The sequence below is a fragment of the Schistocerca cancellata genome, chromosome 6, assembly GCF_023864275.1.
Source record: "Schistocerca cancellata isolate TAMUIC-IGC-003103 chromosome 6, iqSchCanc2.1, whole genome shotgun sequence".
Classification (NCBI taxonomy): Eukaryota; Metazoa; Arthropoda; class Insecta; order Orthoptera; family Acrididae; genus Schistocerca; species Schistocerca cancellata.
This window is the reverse complement of record NC_064631.1, coordinates 146,434,876-146,457,413: the sequence shown is the minus strand read 5'-3', so window position 1 is coordinate 146,457,413 and position 22,538 is coordinate 146,434,876. Positions and strand designations below refer to the sequence as shown.

Genomic DNA, 22,538 nt, shown 5'->3' with positions numbered 1-22,538 from the left:
CGAGTTTTCAGTACAAACAAGCAATCCTCTTCCACTTCATAATCATGTCTTCCTAAAATCACTGGACTGCAATTCCTTTTTGCGAACCAAAAGCAATAAAGAAAAGTCCTGGACGTAAAATGAGTGTCAAAACTCGTGAACTGTAACTGTGAATGTTGCACAAACAATAGAATTTGCTGTTGACTCATTACAGTCTCTCGGTTAATATCCTGGTTCTGTCAAAACGTAAATTAACTTTCATTTACGGGCATCGTACCAGTTCAGTCATTAACCACACTACCTTTTAGATGTAAAGTGAAGCATATGTCTGTCTTAACATTCCTCGGAATTGCTTTAAAGTGTGTTTATGTGACAAAGTTAGACAGTGATGACGTTGTGAGTCACCAACACGTCTTCATAAATAGTTATTAATACTCTTCAAAGTTCCTCTGTACTATTTGGCTATGAGTATTTACTAGGACTTAGGAAATCTGGTGTCTATTAACAGTATCTTTTATTGAAGCCTCATCAAAGTAGCTACACTAAAACTTAGGTCACTAATTTCGTAGCTAGTATGTTGTAACCTCCCCGCAAAATTTCGAAAGACAATTATTTAAATGTTAACGAGAATAGAACCTAGTGTAACCTACCAGCAAATAAAATAATTTATTGACAATGACAATTAAATGAGAACTAGCAATCTGACCCATGTGTAAGCTCCCACAAAAATGAAAGTCAATTCAATAAAAAAAATGAAATCTCAGTGACAATGAAAACATAAATAGACCGAAATGTCGATCTTAGGCCTTGTTCTTACCTCAGTAAAATTGCATCTGCTCTTATTTTTTCGCAATAGCTTGGAGGAAATGCATCGCAAAAATTCTTTGAACTTAAGTATTTTTTTTAAGGAAATGCATGGGAAATTTTCTTTCAATAAAATGTTTGTTTTGTTAAAATGCTTGGTTTGAAAACAAAATTATTATTGGGGCGATTCTTGAACAAATTAATTACACTTAAGATCCATTACATTATCAGATGAGCGCAATGCTGCTTCATTACCTTATTTAAAAAATATACCTCGTCCTGAAACTTGACCAGAGTCCCATGTCGACGCCCGCCGACTCCTCACACACAACAGCCAACTCGCAACTGCGTCCCACTCGCGACTCACTCTCATTCGCAACTGTATCTACCGACTCGCTACATGCAACAGCCCTCTCGCGCGGTCAAGCGCAGACTAGCACGATAAATAACTCTCTGGTCAGAGATTCTCTCATGGCTCGCCATCGCTGTACTGAATACCCTGCACACATACGGGTTTCATAACCCCCCACTGGGGGGGGGGGGGGGGGGCAAAAATTTGGCAGCGATGGTGAATCATTTGGACTTGCCATGAGCAACAAATTTTTTTATAATTAATTAACTTTACAATTGCAGCATATATACAGGTATAGAACATGAAATAAATGTGGTGCACATGCACCGAGTACAAAATATATCAGTTAAAGGCAAAATATCTACAATGAGTACAAAACATATTTACAAATGACAAAGGTGCACAGGCACAGTAGTACAGAATATATCAGCAAATGACGAAATATATATACAATGAGTAACAAATGACAGAAGTGCATACGCATTGAAGTACTGAACATATCAGGAAATCACAAAATGTATACAGAATGAGTACAAATTGAAAAATGAGAAAAGTGCACAGGCACTGAAGTTCAGTAGAAAACATATTAACTCATGACACAAGTGCACATGCACTGAAAAATTCTTCAAAATTTTCACAACAAATAAACGCAATGGTAAAAACTCATGTTGACAAGTGACATAAGTGCACATGCACTGCAGTTTAGAACATATCAGCAAATCAATAAAAAAAAGATATATAGGTCATGAATACAAATCATGTTAGCAAAAAAGGATTTTTTACTATGTTACAAGAACTAGGATAAGAAGGGAAGGATTGTATCATGGTTGTAGCACTTTAGGTTGCACCCAGCTGCACTGAAAGTCCATATCTTTCCACAGAAGTACAACATCAAGTGAGACAATCTGGAGTTCTTTTCCCATAAGTGTTTATCAGCGTACACAAGACACCGAAATGTCGTAGTAATATTCCATGTTATCCTTTTGGCAGTACAACAGGTACACCAAACAGCGGGACCATAATAACGTCTCCATCGCTCACGGTGGTGGACAGCATGTCGTGTCAACACCACGCTCTTACAAGGCACAGCAACGTAGAATTAGTGCAAAAACCAAATATAGTGCTCCATGATCATGAGGATGGACAGGACAAATGGATATTGCAATAATTCAGGGTAGTTAGGTCAGTAGGTGAAGGACATTAAGTCACATACTAGTCTTCATTGAGAATTACATTAGTAGTTTGCGGCATTTATAGCCCAGTTATTGAACATTTCTGTACCATGTATTTAGTATTACAGAATAATGTTCATAAAGTTGACTGAATATAGCAATTATTGGTATTCATTGGCCAGTTATAAACATCAGAAGTCATTATTGAAAACAGGAGCTAATGAATGGCATAGTATTAACATAATTCATCTAGTTACACTAATTATTGGCACTCAGTGGCCAGTTACAAAACATCAAAAGTCATTATTGAAAACAGGAGCTAATGAATGGTATAGTATTAACATAATTCATCTAGTTACACTAATTATTGGCACTCAGTGGCCAGTTACAAAACATCAAAAGTCATTATTGAAAACAGGAGCTAATGAATGGTATAGTATTAACATAATTCATTTAGTTACACTAATTATTGGCACTCATTGGCCAGCAAGTATTTAGTAGTACAAAACATTTTTAATTATTCAGTATTATCATGAGAAGTCATCATTGAAAACAGGAGCTAGTGAATGTCATAGTATTAACATAATTCATTTAGTTATACTAATTATTGGCACTCATTGGCCAGCAAGTATTTAATAGTACAAAACACTTTTCATCATTCAGTATTATTCAGAACTCTCTTAAATGGGAAGCATTATTTGGAAGTGGTGATACATTTTTTTTTTTTTTGTTAGCAATGCATTGCGTTGGGTAATTATAGGGGAAAGCAAGAGAGAAAAATTTGCTTCTGGGTTGTTGGTGTAAATGAAAAATGTGTAACGTCATTCGTCATGAGTCAGCTGTAGCAAAGTTATGAAACAAATAGAGTATATGTGACCACATTTATAATTGATAGACACAAATGGGTAAAAAATAAAATGCAAGTACTAGTACAGGTTTAATAAGTAACAGGTTTAGTAAGTATCATGAAAAGCTTCTCCTGGAAAAAATACAAAATGGATTATTGAGCTGAAAGAAGAAACGCATACTATGCCGAAAAGTAGTGAACTTCGAATTAACAGGTAGTGAAATGTGTATAAAGATGTGTTCCATAGCTGTCCCTTCCAAAACCTTCAGTCATCCTACTATGCAATATAACGCCTGCTGTCAAAGCAAACTGCAACAAATACTTAAATAACTACATAGCATAAACACATAACTTCAACAATATCCTCATCTGTAAAGAAAAAACTTCATTATCCATCACTTCATTATCCATAATTCCATCATTATCATCACCTGTAAAGAAAAACTTCATTATCCATATTATCATATTCTTCATCATTATTCATCATCACTCATTATCATCTGCAAAAAAGTCACTTCATTATTCATTATACAATTATTCCCTATTTCTAGCATATTTCATCACTAAAACTAAGATGTGTAGTTCCATCTAACAGCCTGCATCAGTCGCCTCGTATTCTGAAAGAAAAAAAATTAGTTAAGACTGCTATTCTTCGATGTGTATTGTATATTCTTGTTAATGCTTGTTAATTCTAATCCATTTACTCTTCCCCATAAAGTTTTTGTATCTTCTTTGGTTTATTCCGTAGGTGAAATTCCCATTTCTGTTTAATTTATTTCCTTTACACGTTATTTCTTTCTGAAAATGATGAACAAAGATTAATGTCTTGCATTTAAATCATATACTCACTAAATAATGACTGGTTTATGGTAACATAATTTAGCATACAGCATAACATGGCAGAAAACGTAATATGTCAAAACCATAGACAGTGTTCAAAGGCAAAAATGTACAGAGAATATCACAATGCAGCAGCGAAAAAAAAGAAAAATGTAAAACAGTCACGATGTTGAGATATCATAGGGCAAAAATGTCAAAGTCAACTGGTGTGTGTTATATCTTAACTAATTCATAGTGCATACAAACAAAACAGGAAAACAATCATACACACAAAAAATGGAAAATGTGCACTGTCTGATGTGTAACGACAAGAAAAGCGACCTGCTAACCTTACCTTGCCGAGCACTTGCCAAAAAAAAAACGATAATCATCAGTAATTAGTCATGTGAATATAATTGCATAAGTGGTCATAAAATGTGTAAATGGCCTCATAGCATGTTACATCGTAAATTGGTTTCATTCAATAAAGGGTGTGTTTGACACATGATGGTTCCCCTTACTTTTCCTGGTTCTCAAAGTTTCGACGTGTACAACATTGGGATGAGGAATGCTGCGAATCCGATATGGACCTGCGTATAGAAGTTCAAATTTACTACACTTACCTTTTATTTTATTGGATAAATAGTGTGTACGTACTAATATCTTCTGTCCCACGTGAAAGTCTCGGCGTGTACAAACCTGTTTTTGCTGTCTTCTCCGGCGCTCTGCGGCACGTTTGATGTTGTTCAGTGCAATGTCAATTATTTCACGGTGTCGTAGTCGACGAGATGTAGGAAATGTTACTAATTCTTTAATTTTGTTTGGTGGTTCAACGTTTTTCAGTATAACAGACGGAGATAGCATAGTGGATTCATTTGGAATGGAATTAATTACATCTTGGAATGAGAATATGTGTGTGTCCCAATCAATATGTCTTTTGTGGCAATAAATTCTACACAGTTTACCAATTTCTTTCATTAATCGTTCACAAGGGTTCGATGAAGCATGGTACTTGGATATATAGATCGGAGAAATGTTTCTAGCTCGTAACATGCGTGTCCATATAGCAGAACGAAATTGTGATCCATTGTCAGAAATTACTTTAATCACATGCCCTACATGAAATAGAAAATGCTTTCGAAACAGTTTTGGCAGTAGCTTTGCGTAACGGAGTGAAGGTAACAAATTTTGAAGTGAGTTCAACAGCGAGAAAGATGTAGCAAAAACCTCTATTAGTTCTCGGAATCGGACCAAAAATATCTACAGCTGCCATATGTCTTAATTTAACAGGTACAATGGGATATAATGGAGGAATATGTGAAGTTGTGTCTGACTTAGCTTTCTGGCAAATTTTGCATGACGCTAAAACTCGTCGTATACGTTTCTCCATGTTGGCAAAATAACAGTTCTGTTTCAGTATAAGAAAACATTTTCTTGCTCCGTAATGTGCGTAACTTAAATGAGTATACCAGATTAATTTGTTAACCAGTTCGTCAGGAATGCATAATAACCAGTTGTTGCTGTCAGGGTGAGAGCGGCGCAACAGAATGTCATTGCGTACAGTGTAATGGTTTCTAATGGTAACATTATTCCTATTTTGCCAAAGCTGTTTAATTTCTTTCCACACATTGTCTTTATTTTGCTCTCTTGCTATGTCCTGTAATGACGACGAAATAAAACTTTCAAATGCAACTTGTTGAATATACATAACGCTGAAATTTGCTTTGCAGAAGTTTGTTGCGACGTCCTGCTGATTGTTACTGAGAGAACGAGATAGTGCGTCTGCTATAACATTTTGTGCTCCGGGAATGTGAACAATTGTAAAATTAAATTCCTGTAAATATAGCTTCCATCTGCTTAATCTGTCGTGAGTGAATTTAGCTGAAAGTAAAAATTGTATCGCTCTGTGGTCTGTGTAGACGGTGGTATGTCTTCCATAAAGAAAGTGTCGAAATCTCGTAAATGCCCAAACAACACATAATGTTTCCAGTTCTGTAACGGAGTAATTTCGTTCAGCAGGTGACAAAATATGGCTTGCAAATGCGATGTTTTTAATTACTGTAGAACCATCTTCTTCAATTTCCTGAAAAATGTGTACGCCTAAAGCTGTGTTGGAACTGTCGGTGGCAATGGAAAAATTTCTGGTAAGATCTGTGTGCGATAAAAGTGGTGCATTCAACAAAGCATGTTTCAGGTTCATGAACTCAGAATGTGCTTGCTTATCCCAGGACCAAATAGTGTTTTTACCTGTTAATTGGCATAATCTAGGTGTGTCTAAAGCAGAGTGATGAATAAATTTACGAAAAAAGTTAATTAAGCCCAAAAAACTGCGTAGTTGCTTCTTCGTTGTAGGAACAGTAATATCACGTAGAGCTTGAAGTTTTTCCGGATCAGGCGCAATGCCTTCTGCTGAAATTACGTGTCCAAGAAATTTTATAGAAGTTTTACCAAAATGCGATTTACTGAGGTTAACTGTGAGTCCTTGTGCACGAAAGGTTTGCAACAGTTGTTCAAGAATCATATTGTGTTCAGACCAGTTAGCTTCTGCGATAAGAATGTCGTCTACGTACGTCGTGATTCTGTCTTTAAGTTCTGTCGGAAGTATTGTATTCAAACCGCGAATAAAAGCTGCTGAAGAAATTGTTAAGCCGAATGGTAATTTACAAAATTGATAACAGTCGCCGAAACAGAGAAAAGCTGTGAACTTTCTGCAGTTCGGATGGAGCTGAATTTGCCAAAATCCCGATTTCAAATCTAGTGTGGAATAAATAGCCGTACCATGAAATTTCTGTAGTAGTTCTTCTAGTGTCTGTGGTCGATCTGTTTCATTAATAATAATGTCATAAATGTGACGCGAATCAAGTACAAGGCGAAGTGAGCCATCCTTTTTCTTAACATTATGGAGCGGGTTTATGTACGGACTAACTGCTGGTTCAATAATTCCTTGGTCAAGCATATCCTGCAATTCTTTCTTAACCTGTTCTCTGTGAATATACGGAATGGGATAATGCTTGGCTTTAAATGTGTCGTGCTGTTTGACTTGAAATTCATACATAAAACCGGACATAGTACCAGGAACATTGTCGAAAACTGGAGCTTGCTGTAAAAGAATTTTGTGTAGTTGCATGCGTTCGTCATCTGTATTTGCACTGCTTTGTTTAACTTTATCAGAGATCATCTGTATTACGTCGTAGTCAGCTTCGTCTGGAGTGTTATAGTTATGTACGTACGTATCTGTGAACAATGTGGAATTACAGTCTATGTTACGCGTTACGGAAATGACCTCAGTACAATTAATTGTTTGTTCTTCCGCAGATAAAGAGTGCTGAAATTCTAAAGCCAATTGTACATTTTCATCCTTCAACATTAAATAGGAATTCTGAAAATCAACCACTGCGTCGTGTTGTACGAGAAAATTAGTACCTAAAATAACATCTGTTGTCAATAAAGGAACAATCCAAAAATTTGAGTGAAATGTGTGACCTGCAATACAAAATGATAAATGCGTCTGTAATTTGACGTCTACTCCTTTACTCGATACTGCTCCTTTTACTTTCGTTTTGCCTAGTGGTAATGTAGGATAGGTATTCTCTTTATTACACTTGTTGAAAGTTTCTTCATTAATAACTGACATAGGTGAGCCAGAATCGATTACTGCTGAAAATTTCGATGAACCAATTTTAATTTCGATGACAGGGTGTGAAATAGTTCTTTGAACAACTGGTCTTTCCTGCAAAAGAGTGTCTCGGATGTCGTCAAAAGTAATAACATTTTCATGAACAATATTCTGCTTGTCTAAAGTAGTGCTTGTGTTACTGGAAGATGCGACCTTTACAGTATCTCGTCAGATTCTATCTGACGTGTTATTATTTTCACGATGATTCTGTGGCATTTCTACTATTTGAACTGTTCTATTACTTCTTCCAGACGTACTACGCTCTGGATGATACCTACTGTTGGGTTCATTCATGAGAATATGTTCTTGCGGATGATTTTGCTGTTCGTAAGACCGACTGTTATTATAAGTACACTGATAATTGTGCTCATCGTTTTTACGTCTGTCGTGATAGTCATTCCTATACGGTACATTGCGATAGGAATTGAAGTATTGTGTTTTCTGTACGTAGTTGTTCCTTTACTGCCGTGCGTTACTATTTGTTGTACCAGGGATTATACGTGCACGCGGCGAAACATTAAAGTTAGGTTGACCTTGTGTATTACATTGTTGGTTAGGTATGCTAACCGGCTGGTTTTGTTGCTGTTGATGTGAAAAACCTCTATTGTTACTAAAGTGTGGTTCCTGTTGCTGAAAATTTTGACGATACTGATAATCAAAATTTTGTCTGCTATTAAAGTTCTGGTGGTTGTCGTTCCTAAAGCGTCTGTTACCTTTCCTATTGAAATTACGTGTCTGATCATAATTGCTGTATGTTTGTTGACTCTGGTTGTTATACGAAAAGTTTTTGTTTACGAAGGAATAATCTGATTGCTGCACTTCTAAAAGCTGCAACAGATCTCTGAATGCAGAAACGTTTTCCTTCTGCTGACCCGTTAGAAGTGACGCTCTTAATGACCGTGGTAATTTAGAAATGCATAATTGTATGAGTGCAGATTCGCTATATGGTTCACTTAAGTACTGGTTTTGTGGGACCATATGCTCAAAAAATTGCGTCACACTGGGAAAATTGGAGTTCTCATAATTTGGCAAACTAATTAGTTGATCCTTAATTCCGCGCTGTGTCGTCTTCGACCAATACGCTGACAGAAAAGCATTCTGAAACTCTTCTACTGAATAGCATTGCCTCGCGATCGGTCTCATACGAGTTGCCGGTTCGCCTTCCAAAAAACTGCAAATAAATTCAAGTTTGTGCGTTACGGGCCAAGTCGGTGGGAAAGCAAAGCTAAATTGTTGTATCCAATCTAGCGCGTGAATCTGTGTTCTGTCATTTTTAAACACTTTAAATTTTCTCACTGATAGAAAATGTTTGTAATCGAAATTATCGTCTCTGTATGACGGAACAGGTTCTGTATTGTAAGAGAATCTATTTGTCTGTGTCTGTTCTGAATCTAAGTCCCGTACTCTCTGTAGATTACTCAAATTATACGCGCTGCGTGAGTCTGACAAATGTTCGAAAAGTGGCGTCTGCTGTGATGTGTTATTTTTCATCTCTGTTACCTCTTGCTGTAAACTTGACAATTTTCTACGCAAGGTGTCATTAGATGAATCGATCTCATTGATAGTCTGTTGTAGATTTTGAAATTCAGGTGTTTGATTAAATGAAACCGGTGAAGTATCGTCTGATTTATTGTCATTAGTACTTTCGATAACATCAATACGACTGGCCAATTCATCATATTTTTCAGTCAGTATTTTTACCTGATCATCGGTTTTAGTGTCAGAGGCATTAATTTGTTTTTGCAATTTACGTGTAGTTTCGTTCAGTTTTTTAGCGTCAGCTTTGACGACATCGGAATCGTGTGTTAGTTCTAATTGTTCGAGTCTGTCGGTCACTGTTTGAAAATCTGTTGTGTATGTGTCTGTTTTCGATTTAAGATCGGAAATTTCGTCACGTAATTTTGTGTTCGACTGTTTGATGGTATTAATTTCGTCAGACACTGTAGCAATATTGTTGTCTACGTATGTTTTTGCCTTCGCAAACAATTTACGTTTGTCTTCTTGTCTTTGTGCTGTGATTGTTTCCATTACTTGTCGTTTTACTTTATTTTGATCCTGTATGAATTTGCGGAAACGCGTATCACTGTTTTGTATGTGAAGACTAAAACGTTCGTTAATTTGAGTGCTCTGTTGGTCAAATTTCGCGTCAATCTTTTCATCCATTGTGCGCGAAAGTTCTGCTGTCATTGCTTTAAACTCGTCGCGTAATTGTGTAGCTTTTTCAGAGCATTGTTTACCGACTGCGCTAATTTCCTCTCTAAGTGTTTCTGTTGTAACTGTTTGCATATCCCTTAATTCTTGAGCAACATAACTAATTTCTTCGCTACTTTTCTTTGAACAAGCCTCAATTTCCTCGCGTAACTGTTCCTTAGTGTCATGACACTGCGCGGCAACGGCTCTAATTTGTTCACTAAGCTGTCTGGAATTGTTGTCTAATTTTTCACTCTGTTGTCTGACCTGTTCACTAAGTTGTTTGAGATTTTCGTCATTGTTGTCTAATTTTTCACTCTGTTTGTCTTGTTTTTCATTAAGATTGTCTAATTTTCATTAAACTGTTTAGTCATTTGTAGCAACAATCCCATAATTGGATCCGACCCCAAATCAGCATTCCTATTCTCTGTGCTGTTTGATTGCGTATCTGCAATTGTCGCGTTTTGTGCGACCATTTCCTCATTCTGTAATTTACAAAAAGGTTTGCTAGTCGAATGTACACTGTCGGTCACTATTTCGGAATTATATGGATCCGTCGTACTTTCAGTACACTGTCCATTTTCATTAGAGAAATTTGTCTGTACATTATTTGAATTTTCCAAACCGGGTGTATTAAGCTGGGCAGCGCTCATTACAATAGAGCCCCCCGCGTCATCAATTGTCGTCAAATTGATAGAGGAGACAATTGAGTTCGTTTGTTCATCATGGGTGGTTGCAACGCACTGATTGTCAGTGAACGCAGGATTGACATCATTACACTGCGTATCACAAGCACTATCGGTGAAGTTGTTTAAGTCGGTAATTTCATTCATAATACCTCGCGATACACTATTCACAGTCTTTCGCGGCATGTTTACAATAGTCAAAATTATTCACAAAATAAATAAGCACAATGCAAAAGGCAACAAACACAAATACAACAGAGCAAAGAATTGCCGATGATCTGAGGAAAAAAATTCACAAAATTAGTAAAAGCGTTGCGCCAAATGCTAATTATATTAAATCAAATAAGACCAGATATCTGACTGTTTCTTAGAAGATTCTCAAAGAAATACGATCCTGGACCGGATGTCGCCAAGTGTAACCTCCCCGCAAAATTTCGAAAGACAATTATTTAAATGTTAACGAGAATAGAACCTAGTGTAACCTACCAGCAAATAAAATAGTTTATTGACAATGACAATTAAATGAGAACTAGCAATCTGACCCATGTGTAAGATCCCACAAAAATGAAAGTCAATTCAATAAAAAAAATGAAATCTCAGTGACAATGAAAACGCAAATAGACCGAAATGTCGATCTTAGGCCCTGTTCTTACCTCAGTAAAATTGCATCTGCTCTTATTTTTTCGCAATAGCTTGGAGGAAATGCATCGCAAAAATTCTTTGAACTTAAGTAATTTTTTTTTAAGGAAATGCATGGGAAATTTTCTTTCAATAAAATGTTTGTTTTGTTAAAATGCTTGATTTGAAAACAAAATTATTATTGGGGCGATTCTTGAACAAATTAATTACACTTAAGATCCATTAAATTATCAGATGAGCGCAATGCTGCTTCATTACCTTATTTAAAAAATATACCTCGTCCTGAAACTTGACCAGAGTCCCATGTCGACGCCCGCCGACTCCTCACACACAACAGCCAACTCGCAACTGCGTCCCACTCGCGACTCACTCTCATTCGCAACTGTATCTACCGACTCGCTTTCTCTGGTCAGAGATTCTCTCATGGCTCGCCATCGCTGTACTGAATACCCAACATACATACGTGTTTCAATGTTATTACGTCACAACAGACATGAAGTGACTGACGTTCATTCATTACACCTCTAACACGTCCCTGAAACCGTCATGGCCAGGTAAATCTCCAGAAATACGTAACGAACGTTCTGTAAAGTCAGACATATTGTTTTACACTTCGCGCTCGTAATAACTCGTGCTTATGAATGTTCGTATCACCTGTGAGATGTCATTATGAGAACCTTCTCTTAAAACTTCAGACTGATCTTACGCCTTGTGAAAATTAACCTGCTATGCCTTTAGAAACAATCTGTTTCTCATTGTATGTGCTCAGTGCTTCGAATCTCCACATTAGTTCTCTTCAAAACCCATCTTCAATCATTACCCGTCATAGGATGAAGTTTCCAGAATGATATTTTCACTCTGCAGAGGAGTGTACGATGATATGAAACTTCCTGGCAGATTAAAACTGTGTGCCGGACCGAGACTCGAACTCGGTACCTTTGCCTTCCGCGGGCAAGTGCTCTACCAACTGAGCTACCCAAGCACGACTCACGCTCCCTCCTCACAGCTTTACTTCTGCCAGTACCTCGCCTCCTATCTTCCAAATTTTACAGAAGCTCTTCTGCGAACCTTGCAGAACTAGCACTCCTGAAAGAAAGGATATTGCGGAGACATGGCTTAGCTACAGCCTGGGGGATGTTTCCAGAATGAGATTTTCACTCTGTAGCGGAGTGTGCGCTGATATGAAACTTCCTGAGAGATTAAAACTGTGTGCCCGACCCTTTGCAAGGGTCCCGAGTTCGAGTCTCGGTCCGGCACACAGTTTTAATCTACCAGGAAATTTCATAGGATGAAGTTATTTTATTTACAGAGAACAACTTCTAATGATTTTCTCACTGGCTCACATACAGCAGCATTTACGACATGTTTAAATTTTATTTCAATTTTAATCAAAGGAATATCACGACAAGGTCTTCCAACTTCGTATGACCTCGCTGGCCACAGGTCGGACTGCAGTATTGCCCAGCTACATCTAACGAAGTGACGCCCATAACCTACTCGAACAACTTTGCGTGTCTCGTTATGGATACGAAACAGATAGAGCAAACCCACAAAACGCAATTACACAAACATGTATCAATGCTTAGCTGACGTCGCTCAGAAGAAATTTTACACGTGATATCCCATGAATGTTACATTTGCAAACATTACAGATTCACCCTGTATTTATAACGAATGATAACATAAGCATCGCCATATAAAATCTGTATACAACTACAAAGTCCGTATTGAAGCAGTTCTGCGCAGCTTTATGGAATCGTTCAACAAATTGTGATCGTCCTTTACGTAAGAGCGAGAAGACCAAAAGTATCGAAACGAGGACAGGGGAGCATACTGAGCAGCTTTAGATTGATTTTCCAGACGATGGCGGCGTGCGGCCGCGAGATGGCAGATGTGCTGCAGGGGCCGGCGGTCGCGGGGGAGGTGGTGGAGATGCGCGAGGTGGCCGCCCGCTACGCCACTGACGTCATCGCTTCCGTCGCCTTCGGCATCGAGGTGGACTGTCAGCGCAACCCTGACGACCCCTTCAGGCAGTGGGGGCGCCGCGTCTTCGAGGCTAACGTGCGGGCCACAATCAATTTCCTTATAAGCGCCATCAATCCCAAACTACTGACAACATTTAGGTAAGTCCATTGAACACACAGCTAGCTTTGTGCATATACGACTTCTCGTAAACGATAGATGCAGGTGAACAGGTAGATCCCGCCTTCCTAGTTTTTCGAAAGGCGTCCCACACTGCACCACATGGCTGACTACTAACCAACATACAATCATACGGAGTACCTTCGCAAATACATTGACAAAAGCCATCGAATAGCGATATGCACATATACAAATGGCAGTAGTATCACGTAAACAAGGTATAAAAGGGTAGTGCATCGACGGAGCTGTCATTTGTACTCAGGTGATTCGTGTGAAAATGATTCCGACGTGATTGTGCACACACGATGGGAATCAACAGAAATTTGAACGCCGAATGGTAATTGGAACTAGACACGTGGAACATTCAGTTTCGGAAATATTTAGGGAATTCAGTGTTCCGAGATCTACAGTGTCAAGAGTACGCCGAGAATACCAAATTTCAGGCATTACCTCTCTTCATCACGTACAACACAGTGGCCAACGGCATTCGCTTAACGACTGAGAGCAGCGCTGTTTGAATAGAGTCGTCAGTGTTAATAGACAATCAACACAGCCAGGCGGGGTAGCCGCGCGGTCTGAGACGCCTTGTCACGACCCGTGCGGTTTCCCCCGTCGGAGGTTCGAGTCCTCCCTCGGGCATGGGTGTGTGTGTTGTCCTTAGTGTAAGTTAGCTTAAGTTATATTAAGTAGTGCGTAAGCTTAGGGACCGACCACCTCAGCAGTTTGGTCCCATAAGACCTTACCACAAATTTCCAAATTTCCAGACTAGCAACAATTCGTGAAATAACCGCAGAAATCAATGTGGTACGTAGGTCGAACATACCTGATAGGATAGTGTGTCAAAATTTGGCTTTAATGGGCTATGGCAGCAGACGACCGATGCGAGTATCTTTGGTAACAGCATGGCATTGCCTGCAGCGCCTTTTCTGTGCTCGTGACCACGTCGATTGGACCCTAGACCCGTTGGCCTGGTCAGTTGAGTCCGGAATTCTGTTGGTAAGAGCTGATGGTAGGGTTCGAGAATGGCGTTGACCCCCAAAACCCGTAGATCCAATTGTCAACAAGGCGCTGTGCAAGTCAGTGGTGGCTGTGTTTACATGGAATGGACTGGTTCTTGTGTTCATCTGAACCGATCATAGACTGGAAATGCTTATGTTCAGCTACTTGGAGACCATTTGCAACCACTCACAGACTCCACTTTCCCAGACAACGACGAAATTTTTACGGATGAAAATGCTCCACATAGCTCGTGACTGGTTCGAAGAACATTCTGGACATTCCAGATAGTTCGACATGAATCTCATCGAACATTTACGGGACATGATCGAGAGATCTGTTCATGCACCAAATCGTGCATCAGCAACACGGATGAAATTTTTTTTTGGGTCATCAGTCTGCTGACTGATTTGATGTGGCCCGCAACGAATTCCTTTTCTGTGCTAACCTCTTCATCTCAGAGAAGCACTTGCAACCTACGTCCTCAATTATTTGCTTCACGTATTCCAATCTCTGTCTTCCTCTACAGTTTTTGCCCTCTACAGCTCCCTCTAGTACCATGGAAGTCATTCCCTCATGTCTTAGCAAATGTCCTATCATCCTGTCCCTTCTCCTTATCAGTGTTTTCCACATATTCCTTTCCTCTCCGATTCTGCGTAGAACCTCCTCATTCCTTACCTTATCAGCCCACCTAATTTTCAACATTCGTCTATAGCACCACATCTCAAATGCTTCGATTCTCCTCTGTTCCGGTTTTCCCACAGTCCATGTTTCACTACCATACAATGCTGTACTCCAGACGTACATCCTCAGAAATTTCTTCCTCAAATTAAGGCCGGTATTTGATATTAGTAGACTTCTCTTGGCCAGAAATGCCTTTTTTGCCATAGTGAGTCTGCTTTTGATGTCCTCCTTGCTCCGTCCGTCATTGGTTATTTTACTGCCTAGGTAGCAGAATTCCTTAACTTCATTGACTTCGTGATCATCTATCCTGATGTTAAGTTTCTCGCTGTTCTCATTTCTACTACTTATCATTACCTTCGTTTTTCTCCGATTTGCTCTCAAACCATACTGTGTACTCATTAGACTGTTCATTCAGCAGATCATTTAATTCTTCTTCACTTTCACTCAGGATAGCAATGTCATCAGCGAATCGTATCATTGATATCCTTTCACCTTGTATTTTAATTCCACTCCTGAACCTTTCTTTTATTTCCCTCATTGCTTCCTCGATGTACAGATTGAAGAGTAGGGGCGAAAGGCTACAGCCTTGTCTTAGACCCTTCTTAATACGAGCACTTTGTTCTTGATCGTCCACTCTTATTATTCCCTCTTGGTTGTTGTACATATTGTATATGACCCGTCTCTCCCTATAGCTTACCCCTACTTTTTTCAGAATCTCGAACAGCTTGCACCATTTTATATTGTCGAACGCTTTTTCCAGGTCGACAAATCCTATGAAAGTGTCTTGATTTTTCTTTAGCTTTGCTTCCATTATTAGCCGTAACGTCAGAATTGCCTCTCTCGTCCCTTTACTTTTCCTAAAGCCAAACTGATCGTCACCTAGCGCATTCTCAATTTTCTTTTCCATTCTTCTGTATATTATTCTTGTAAGCAGCTTCGATGCATGAGCTGTTAAGCTGATTGTGCGATAATTCTCGCACTTGTCAGCTCTTGCCGTCTTCGGAATTGTGTGGATGATGCTTTTCCGAAAGTCAGATGGTATATCGCCAGACTCATATATTCTACACACCAACGTGAATAGTCGTTTTGTTGCCACTTCCCCCAATGATTTTAGAAATTCTGATGGAATGTTATCTATCCCTTCAGCCTTATTTGGCCGTAAGTACTCCAAAGCTCTTTTAAATTCCGATTCTAATACTGGATCCCCTATCTCTTCTAAATCGACTCATGTTTCTTCTTCTATCACATCAGACAAATCTTCATCCTCACAGAGGCTTTCAATGTATTCTTTCCACCTATATGCTCTCTCCTCTGCATTTAACAGTGGAATTCCCGTTGCCCTCTTAATGTTACCACCGTTGCTTTTAATGTCACCAAAGGTTGTTTTGATTTTCCTGTATGCTGAGTCTGTCCTTCCGACAATCATATCTTTTTCGATGTCTTCACATTTTTCCTGCAGCCATTTCGTCTTAGCTTCCCTGCACTTCCTATTTATTTCATTCCTCAGCGACTTGTACTTCTGTATTCCTGATTTTCCCGGAACATGTTTGTACTTCCTCCTTTTATCAATCAACTGAAGTATTTCTTCTGTTACCCATGGTTTCTTCGCAGCTACGGATGAAATTACGGATGGCTAAAGACGCAGCATGGATCAGTATTTTTGCAGGGGACTTCCGACGACATGTTGAGTCCATGCCACGTCGAGTTGCTGCACATTGATGAAACACATTGATGATCTGCTGAAACGTTTGAGTTCAGCTACTTATGCAATAAGGGTCATTGCAAATTTTGGTGATAAAGATGTTAGTAAATTAGCTTACTACGCCTATTTTCACTCATTGCTTTCATATGGCATCATATTTTGGGGTAATTCATCACTGAGGAATAAAGTATTTATTGCACAAAAGCGTGTAATGAGAATAATAGCTGGAGTCCACCCAAGATCATCCTGCAGACATTTATTTAAGGATCTAGGGATATTCACAGTAGCTTCTCAGTATATATACTCTCTTATGAAATTTGTTATTAACAACCAAACCCAATTCAAAAGTAATAGCACTGTGCATAACTACAATACTAGGAGAAAGGACGATCTTCACTATTCAAGATTAAATCTAACTTTGGCACAGAAATGGTTGAATTATACTGGCACTAAAGTCTTTGGTCACTTACCAAATAGTATCAAAAGTCTGACAGATAACCAACAAGTATTTAAGAAGAAATTAAAAGAATTTCTGAATGACAACTCCTTCTACTTCATAGAGGAATTTTTAGATATAAATTAAGAAAAAAAATTATTAAAAAATAAAAAAAATAAAAATAAAAATAAAAAATAAAGAAAAATAAAAAAACACACAAAAATAAAGTTGTTATATTAACTTAAGTATGTTGTTAAATTAAGCTAATTATGTCATGTATTGGAAAATTCGACTCGTTCCACATCATTACGAAGTATCGTATTCATGATCCATGGAACTAGTATTAATCTAATCTAATCTAATCTAATCTAAACTACGCCGGGCGAAAGGAGCTCAGACACGATATTAAGAGGTATCCCATGACTTTTGTCACCTTGGTATATGTGACTGGTTCGAGAAATATTTGATCAATAGAACGTAGTATGTTGTACTAGACGGAGAAAGTTCTTCAGAAATAATTGTAAAAAAAGAGTATGACCCAAGAAAGCGTAATAGGACCTCCGATATTCTCAGTATGTTGTTGTTGTTGTTGTTGCTGTTGTGGTCTTCAGTCCAGAGACTGGTTGGATGCAGCTCTCCATGCTACTCTATCCTGTGCAAGCTTTTTCATCTGGCAGTACCTACTGCAACCTACATCCTTCTGAATCTGTTTAGTGTATTCATCTCTTGGTCTCCCTCTGCTATTTTTACCCTCCACGCTGCCCTCCAATACTAAATTGGTGATCCCTTGATGCCTCAGTATATGCCCTACCAATCGATCCCTTCTTCTAGTCAAGTTGTGCCACAAATTTCTCTTGTCTCCAATTCTATTCAATATCTCCTCATTAGTTATGCCGGCCGCGGTGGTCTAGCGGTTCTAGGCGCTCAGTCCGGAACCTCGCGATTGCTACGGTCGCAGGTTCGAATCCTGCCTCGGGCATGGATGTGTGTGATGTCCTTAGGTTAGTTAGATTTAAGTAGTTCTAAGTTCTAGGGGACTGATGACCACAAAGCACCACATTTCGAAAGCTTCTATTCTCTTCTTGTATAAACTATTTATCGTCCATCTTTTACTTCCATACATGGTTACACTTCATACAAATACTTTCAGAAACGACTTCCTGACAGTTAAATCTATACACGATGTTAACAAATTTCTCTTCTTCAGAAATGCATGCCATTGCCAGTCTACATTTTATATCCTCTCTACTTCGACCATGATCAGTTATTTTGCTCCCCAAATAGCAAAACTCCTTTACTACTTTAAGCGTCTCATTTTCTAATCTAATTCCCACAGCATCACCTGATTTAATTCGACTACATTCCATTATTCTCGTTTTGCTTTTGTTGATGTTCATATACTCAATATAGATAAACGATTTAACACACAAGACGAGGAGCACTGTAAGATTGTCCTCTGATCATGCTTTTCTCTACTGAAAGGCATCATACTTGGATGATCGTAAGGAAATGCAGAAAGACTTGAACAAAATTTCCACTTGTGAGGTGTATCGGCTTTCTCTACGTGTGGATAAATGCAACATAATGCCTATAATTTTGAGAAACGATATGAAAAGGGTGAAATCCACCTTCCCTCTCCTACACCACGACTTTCTTCCACAGTTCCTCCCGCGTGCAGTGCTGAACTGTGCTGTGGCTGGCAGAGTGTATATGTAAATCTATGTACCTATATGTGAGTAGTGGATGAAGGTAGTTTACAGCACAGACAGAGGCCACTCTTTCCCTCTTCCCGTCACCCTTTCCTTCGCCATCTAGTTCACATTTTCCGCCTCAAGGTCACGTACCCTCTACTCCTCCCTCTCATGAATGTCACTCTGTTACTCCCCCCTCTGTCCCCTCTGCTACCGAGTGAGGTGATGCAGTGTTTAGCACACTGGACCCACAGTTAGGAGGACGACAGTGCAAATTGGTGTGCTGCCATCCAAATTTAGGTTTTCCCTGATTTCCCTAAATCACTCCAGGCAAAAGCTGGGCTTGTTCGTTTCTCTCCTAATCGTTGAAACTGTCTGGTCTTGTACTCTGTCTCCAATGACCTCGACGCTAACAGGATACGCTGGTGGGCATTGCACCAGCTCAAACTGTGGAAAACATGGATGTGTGATGTGGGAGCTCGGAGTTCAGGTGCACTACATTGCTGCACCACGAAATTTGCTGCTTCCATGACAGTGATCCATATGGAATTTTTCACTGGTAGTTGATAATGGCAGCTTAATAGAATCGACTTACTCTGTGTAAACTTCCTGCACTATAGTTAGAGAAATGACGGTGCCCGAAATTTGCGCACCTTTGCCGCGAACTATTGTGAGGATAAGCAGCAGTTACAGCTGAAATATTCACTGTGCCATTTTCGTTCGTCGCAGACTGTGGTTAGATTCTACAGGGTGTTTCAAAAATGACCGGTATATTTGAAACGGCAATAAAAACTAAACGAGCAGCGATAGAAATACACCGTTTGTTGCAATATGCTTGGGACAACAGTACATTTTCAGGCAGACAAACTTTCGAAATTACAGTAGTTACAATTTTCAACAACAGATGGCGCTGCGGTCTGGGAAACTCTATAGTACGATATTTTCCACATATCCACCCTGCGTAGCAATAATATGGCGTAGTCTCTGAATGAAATTACCCGAAACCTTTGACAACGTGTCTGGCGGAATGGCTTCACATGCGGATGAGATGTACTGCTTCAGCTGTTCAATTGTTTCTGGATTCTGGCGGTACACCTGGTCTTTCAAGTGTCCCCACAGAAAGAAGTCACAGGGGTTCATGTCTGGTGAATAGGGAGGCCAATCCACGCCGCCTCCTGTATGTTTCGGATAGCCCAAAGCAATCACACGATCATCGAGATATTCATTCAGGAAATTAAAGACGTCGGCCGTGCGATGTGGCCGGGCACCATCTTGCATAAACCACGAGGTGTTCGCAGTGTCGTCTAAGGCAGTTTGTACCGCCACAAATTCACGAAGAATGTCCAGATAGCGTGATGCAGTAATCGTTTCGGATCTGAAAAATGGGCCAATGATTCCTTTGGAAGAAATGGCGGCCCAGACCAGTACTTTTTGAGGATGCAGGGACGATGGGACTGCAACATGGGGCTTTTCGGTTCCCCATATGCGCCAGTTCTGTTTATTGACGAAGCCGTCCAGGTAAAAATAATCTTCGTCAGTAAACCAAATGCTGCCCACATGCATATCGCCGTCATCAATCCTGTGCTCTATATCGTTAGCGAATGTCTCTCGTGCAGCAATGGTAGCGCCGCTGAGGGGTTGCCGCGTTTGAATTGTGTATGGATAGAGGTGTAAACTCTGGCGCACGAGACGATACGTGGACGTTGGCGTCATTTGGACCGCAGCTGCAACACGGCGAACGGAAAACCGAGGCCGCTGTCGCATCACCTGCTGCAGTAGCTGTGCGTTGCCCTCTGTGGTTGCCGTACGCGGTCGCCCTACCTTTCCAGCACGTTCATCCGTCACGTTCCCAGTCCGTTGAAATTTTTCAAACAGATCCTTTATTGTATCGCTTTTCGGTCCTTTGGTTACATTAAACCTCCGTTGCAAAACTTCGTCTTGTTGCAACAACACTGTGTTCTAGGCGGTGGAATTCCAACACCAGAAAAATCCTCTGTTCTAAGGAATAAACCATGTTGTCTACAGCACACTTGCACGTTGTGAACAGCACACGTTTACAGCAGAAAGACGACGTACAGAATGGCGCACCCACAGACTGCGTTGTCTTCTATATCTTTCACATCACTTGCAGCGCCATCTGTTGTTGAAAATTGTAACTACCGTAATTTCGAAAGTTTGTCTGCCTGAAAATGTACTGTTGTCCCAAGCATATTGCAACAAACGGTGAATTTCTATCGCTGCTCGTTTAGTTTTTATTGCCGTTTCAAATATACCGGTCATTTTTGAAACACCCTGTACGTGTGGGTGAACAATTGCAGTTGCAGTAAATAATTGGATAATACTGCGGAATGTCGCTGCAGAAGAAATATACCTCTCAGGGAACAGGTTCGCGTACCGTCGACGACCTCCTTCTACGCACCAGTTGAGGGAAAATGCGAAGGAACGACAGCCGCTCTCTCTGCAATTGTCAGCATCGGTGCATACGTAGGGAGAGATGTTTGCGGTTCGAACGTCTGCAGAAAAGTGAACCGCGACCGCTTCGCTCCGCCGTCTCCTTGTCCGTCGGTTGTGGTTCAGCCACAGCCGCGCTCGACGCAATGGGACTGCATCCTTGCGGCTGGAGGCGGCGTACCTACGGCGAGAGTCTGACCACAGACTGCGTCGCCCGTTCGCCGTCCGCGCATTATAGACGAGCATTTGAATGGTACAAAATGTATCGCAGACAATGGTTAACATATCGAACATTCTCCTATCACTTTTCAGCGGTTTGTAACCTATTTTGATTTTTGTCGAGCGCCATCCATGACGCAACGATAAAGTTGTTCCATACAAAAGTTAGGTTTCTTTTCAGGAGAATCCGATTCGACGATAAAAATTGGGGTTCCTACTGAAGATTTTTACGCTGACCCCCTCCCGACCCTTGGGGATGGGGCAGGAAGGTCGAGTTTGGTGTCATTGGATGTCCCCTTTCGAGACAAAAAAAAGGAAAGAAAAACAGGTCTAAACGCCGTGAGCCTTTTTACAGATCGTGCCGTTGTGTACAGAGAAGCCGCAATGCTAGAAAACTGAAGCGAAATGCAGGAGGACATGCAAAGTATTAGAGGATCGACGTTCGGTGCAAGGAGTGGCAATTGGCCCTCATAACAAACAAATGGAACATATGTGCGTAAATGGGCATAAAGATAGGCGTAAAGACCTGTTACTATGTGATTACAGGATTGCGGAACAATCACTGGAAGCAGTTACATCAATAAAAAAAATCAAGAAACATGTGTACAAAGAGATTTAAAGTGGAACGTCCACAAAAAACTAATTGCATTTAAGACAGGCGCCAGACTGAGACTTATTGGAAGAATATTCACTAAATATACTCCACCAACAAAGGAGGTAACTTAAAAAAACCTTCTTTGACCATTACTTGAATACTGCTCGTCAGTTTGGGATCTGTACCACAAGATTGATAGAGGAAATAGAGAAGACCCAAAGCAGAACAGCACTTTTCGTTACTGATTCATCTAGTAAATGCAAAAGCACCGTGGAGATGCTCAGCCAACTGTAGTGGCAGACGCTGAAAGAGAAGCGCTCTGCATCACGGTGTGAATTACTGTTAAAGTTCTTAGAGCTTACATTCCTAGCAGAGTCAACCAATATATTGCTTCCTCCTACATCCGTCACGAGAAAAGACATAGAGGGCAAAATTAGAGAGATCCTATCCAACATTGA

At 39.9% G+C, this 22,538-nt stretch overlaps 1 protein-coding gene across 1 annotated transcript in view; it reads left to right on the top strand.

Moving 5' to 3' along the window:
* LOC126191508 (cytochrome P450 6k1-like) overlaps positions 1-22,538 on the top strand; it is a 121,791-nt gene that overhangs the window by 43,224 nt on the left and 56,029 nt on the right. Inside the window, exon 4 of the mRNA XM_049932403.1 lies at positions 13,025-13,287. Coding sequence (XP_049788360.1) covers positions 13,025-13,287 — 263 coding nt within the window. The remainder of the gene's footprint in view (positions 1-13,024; positions 13,288-22,538) is intronic.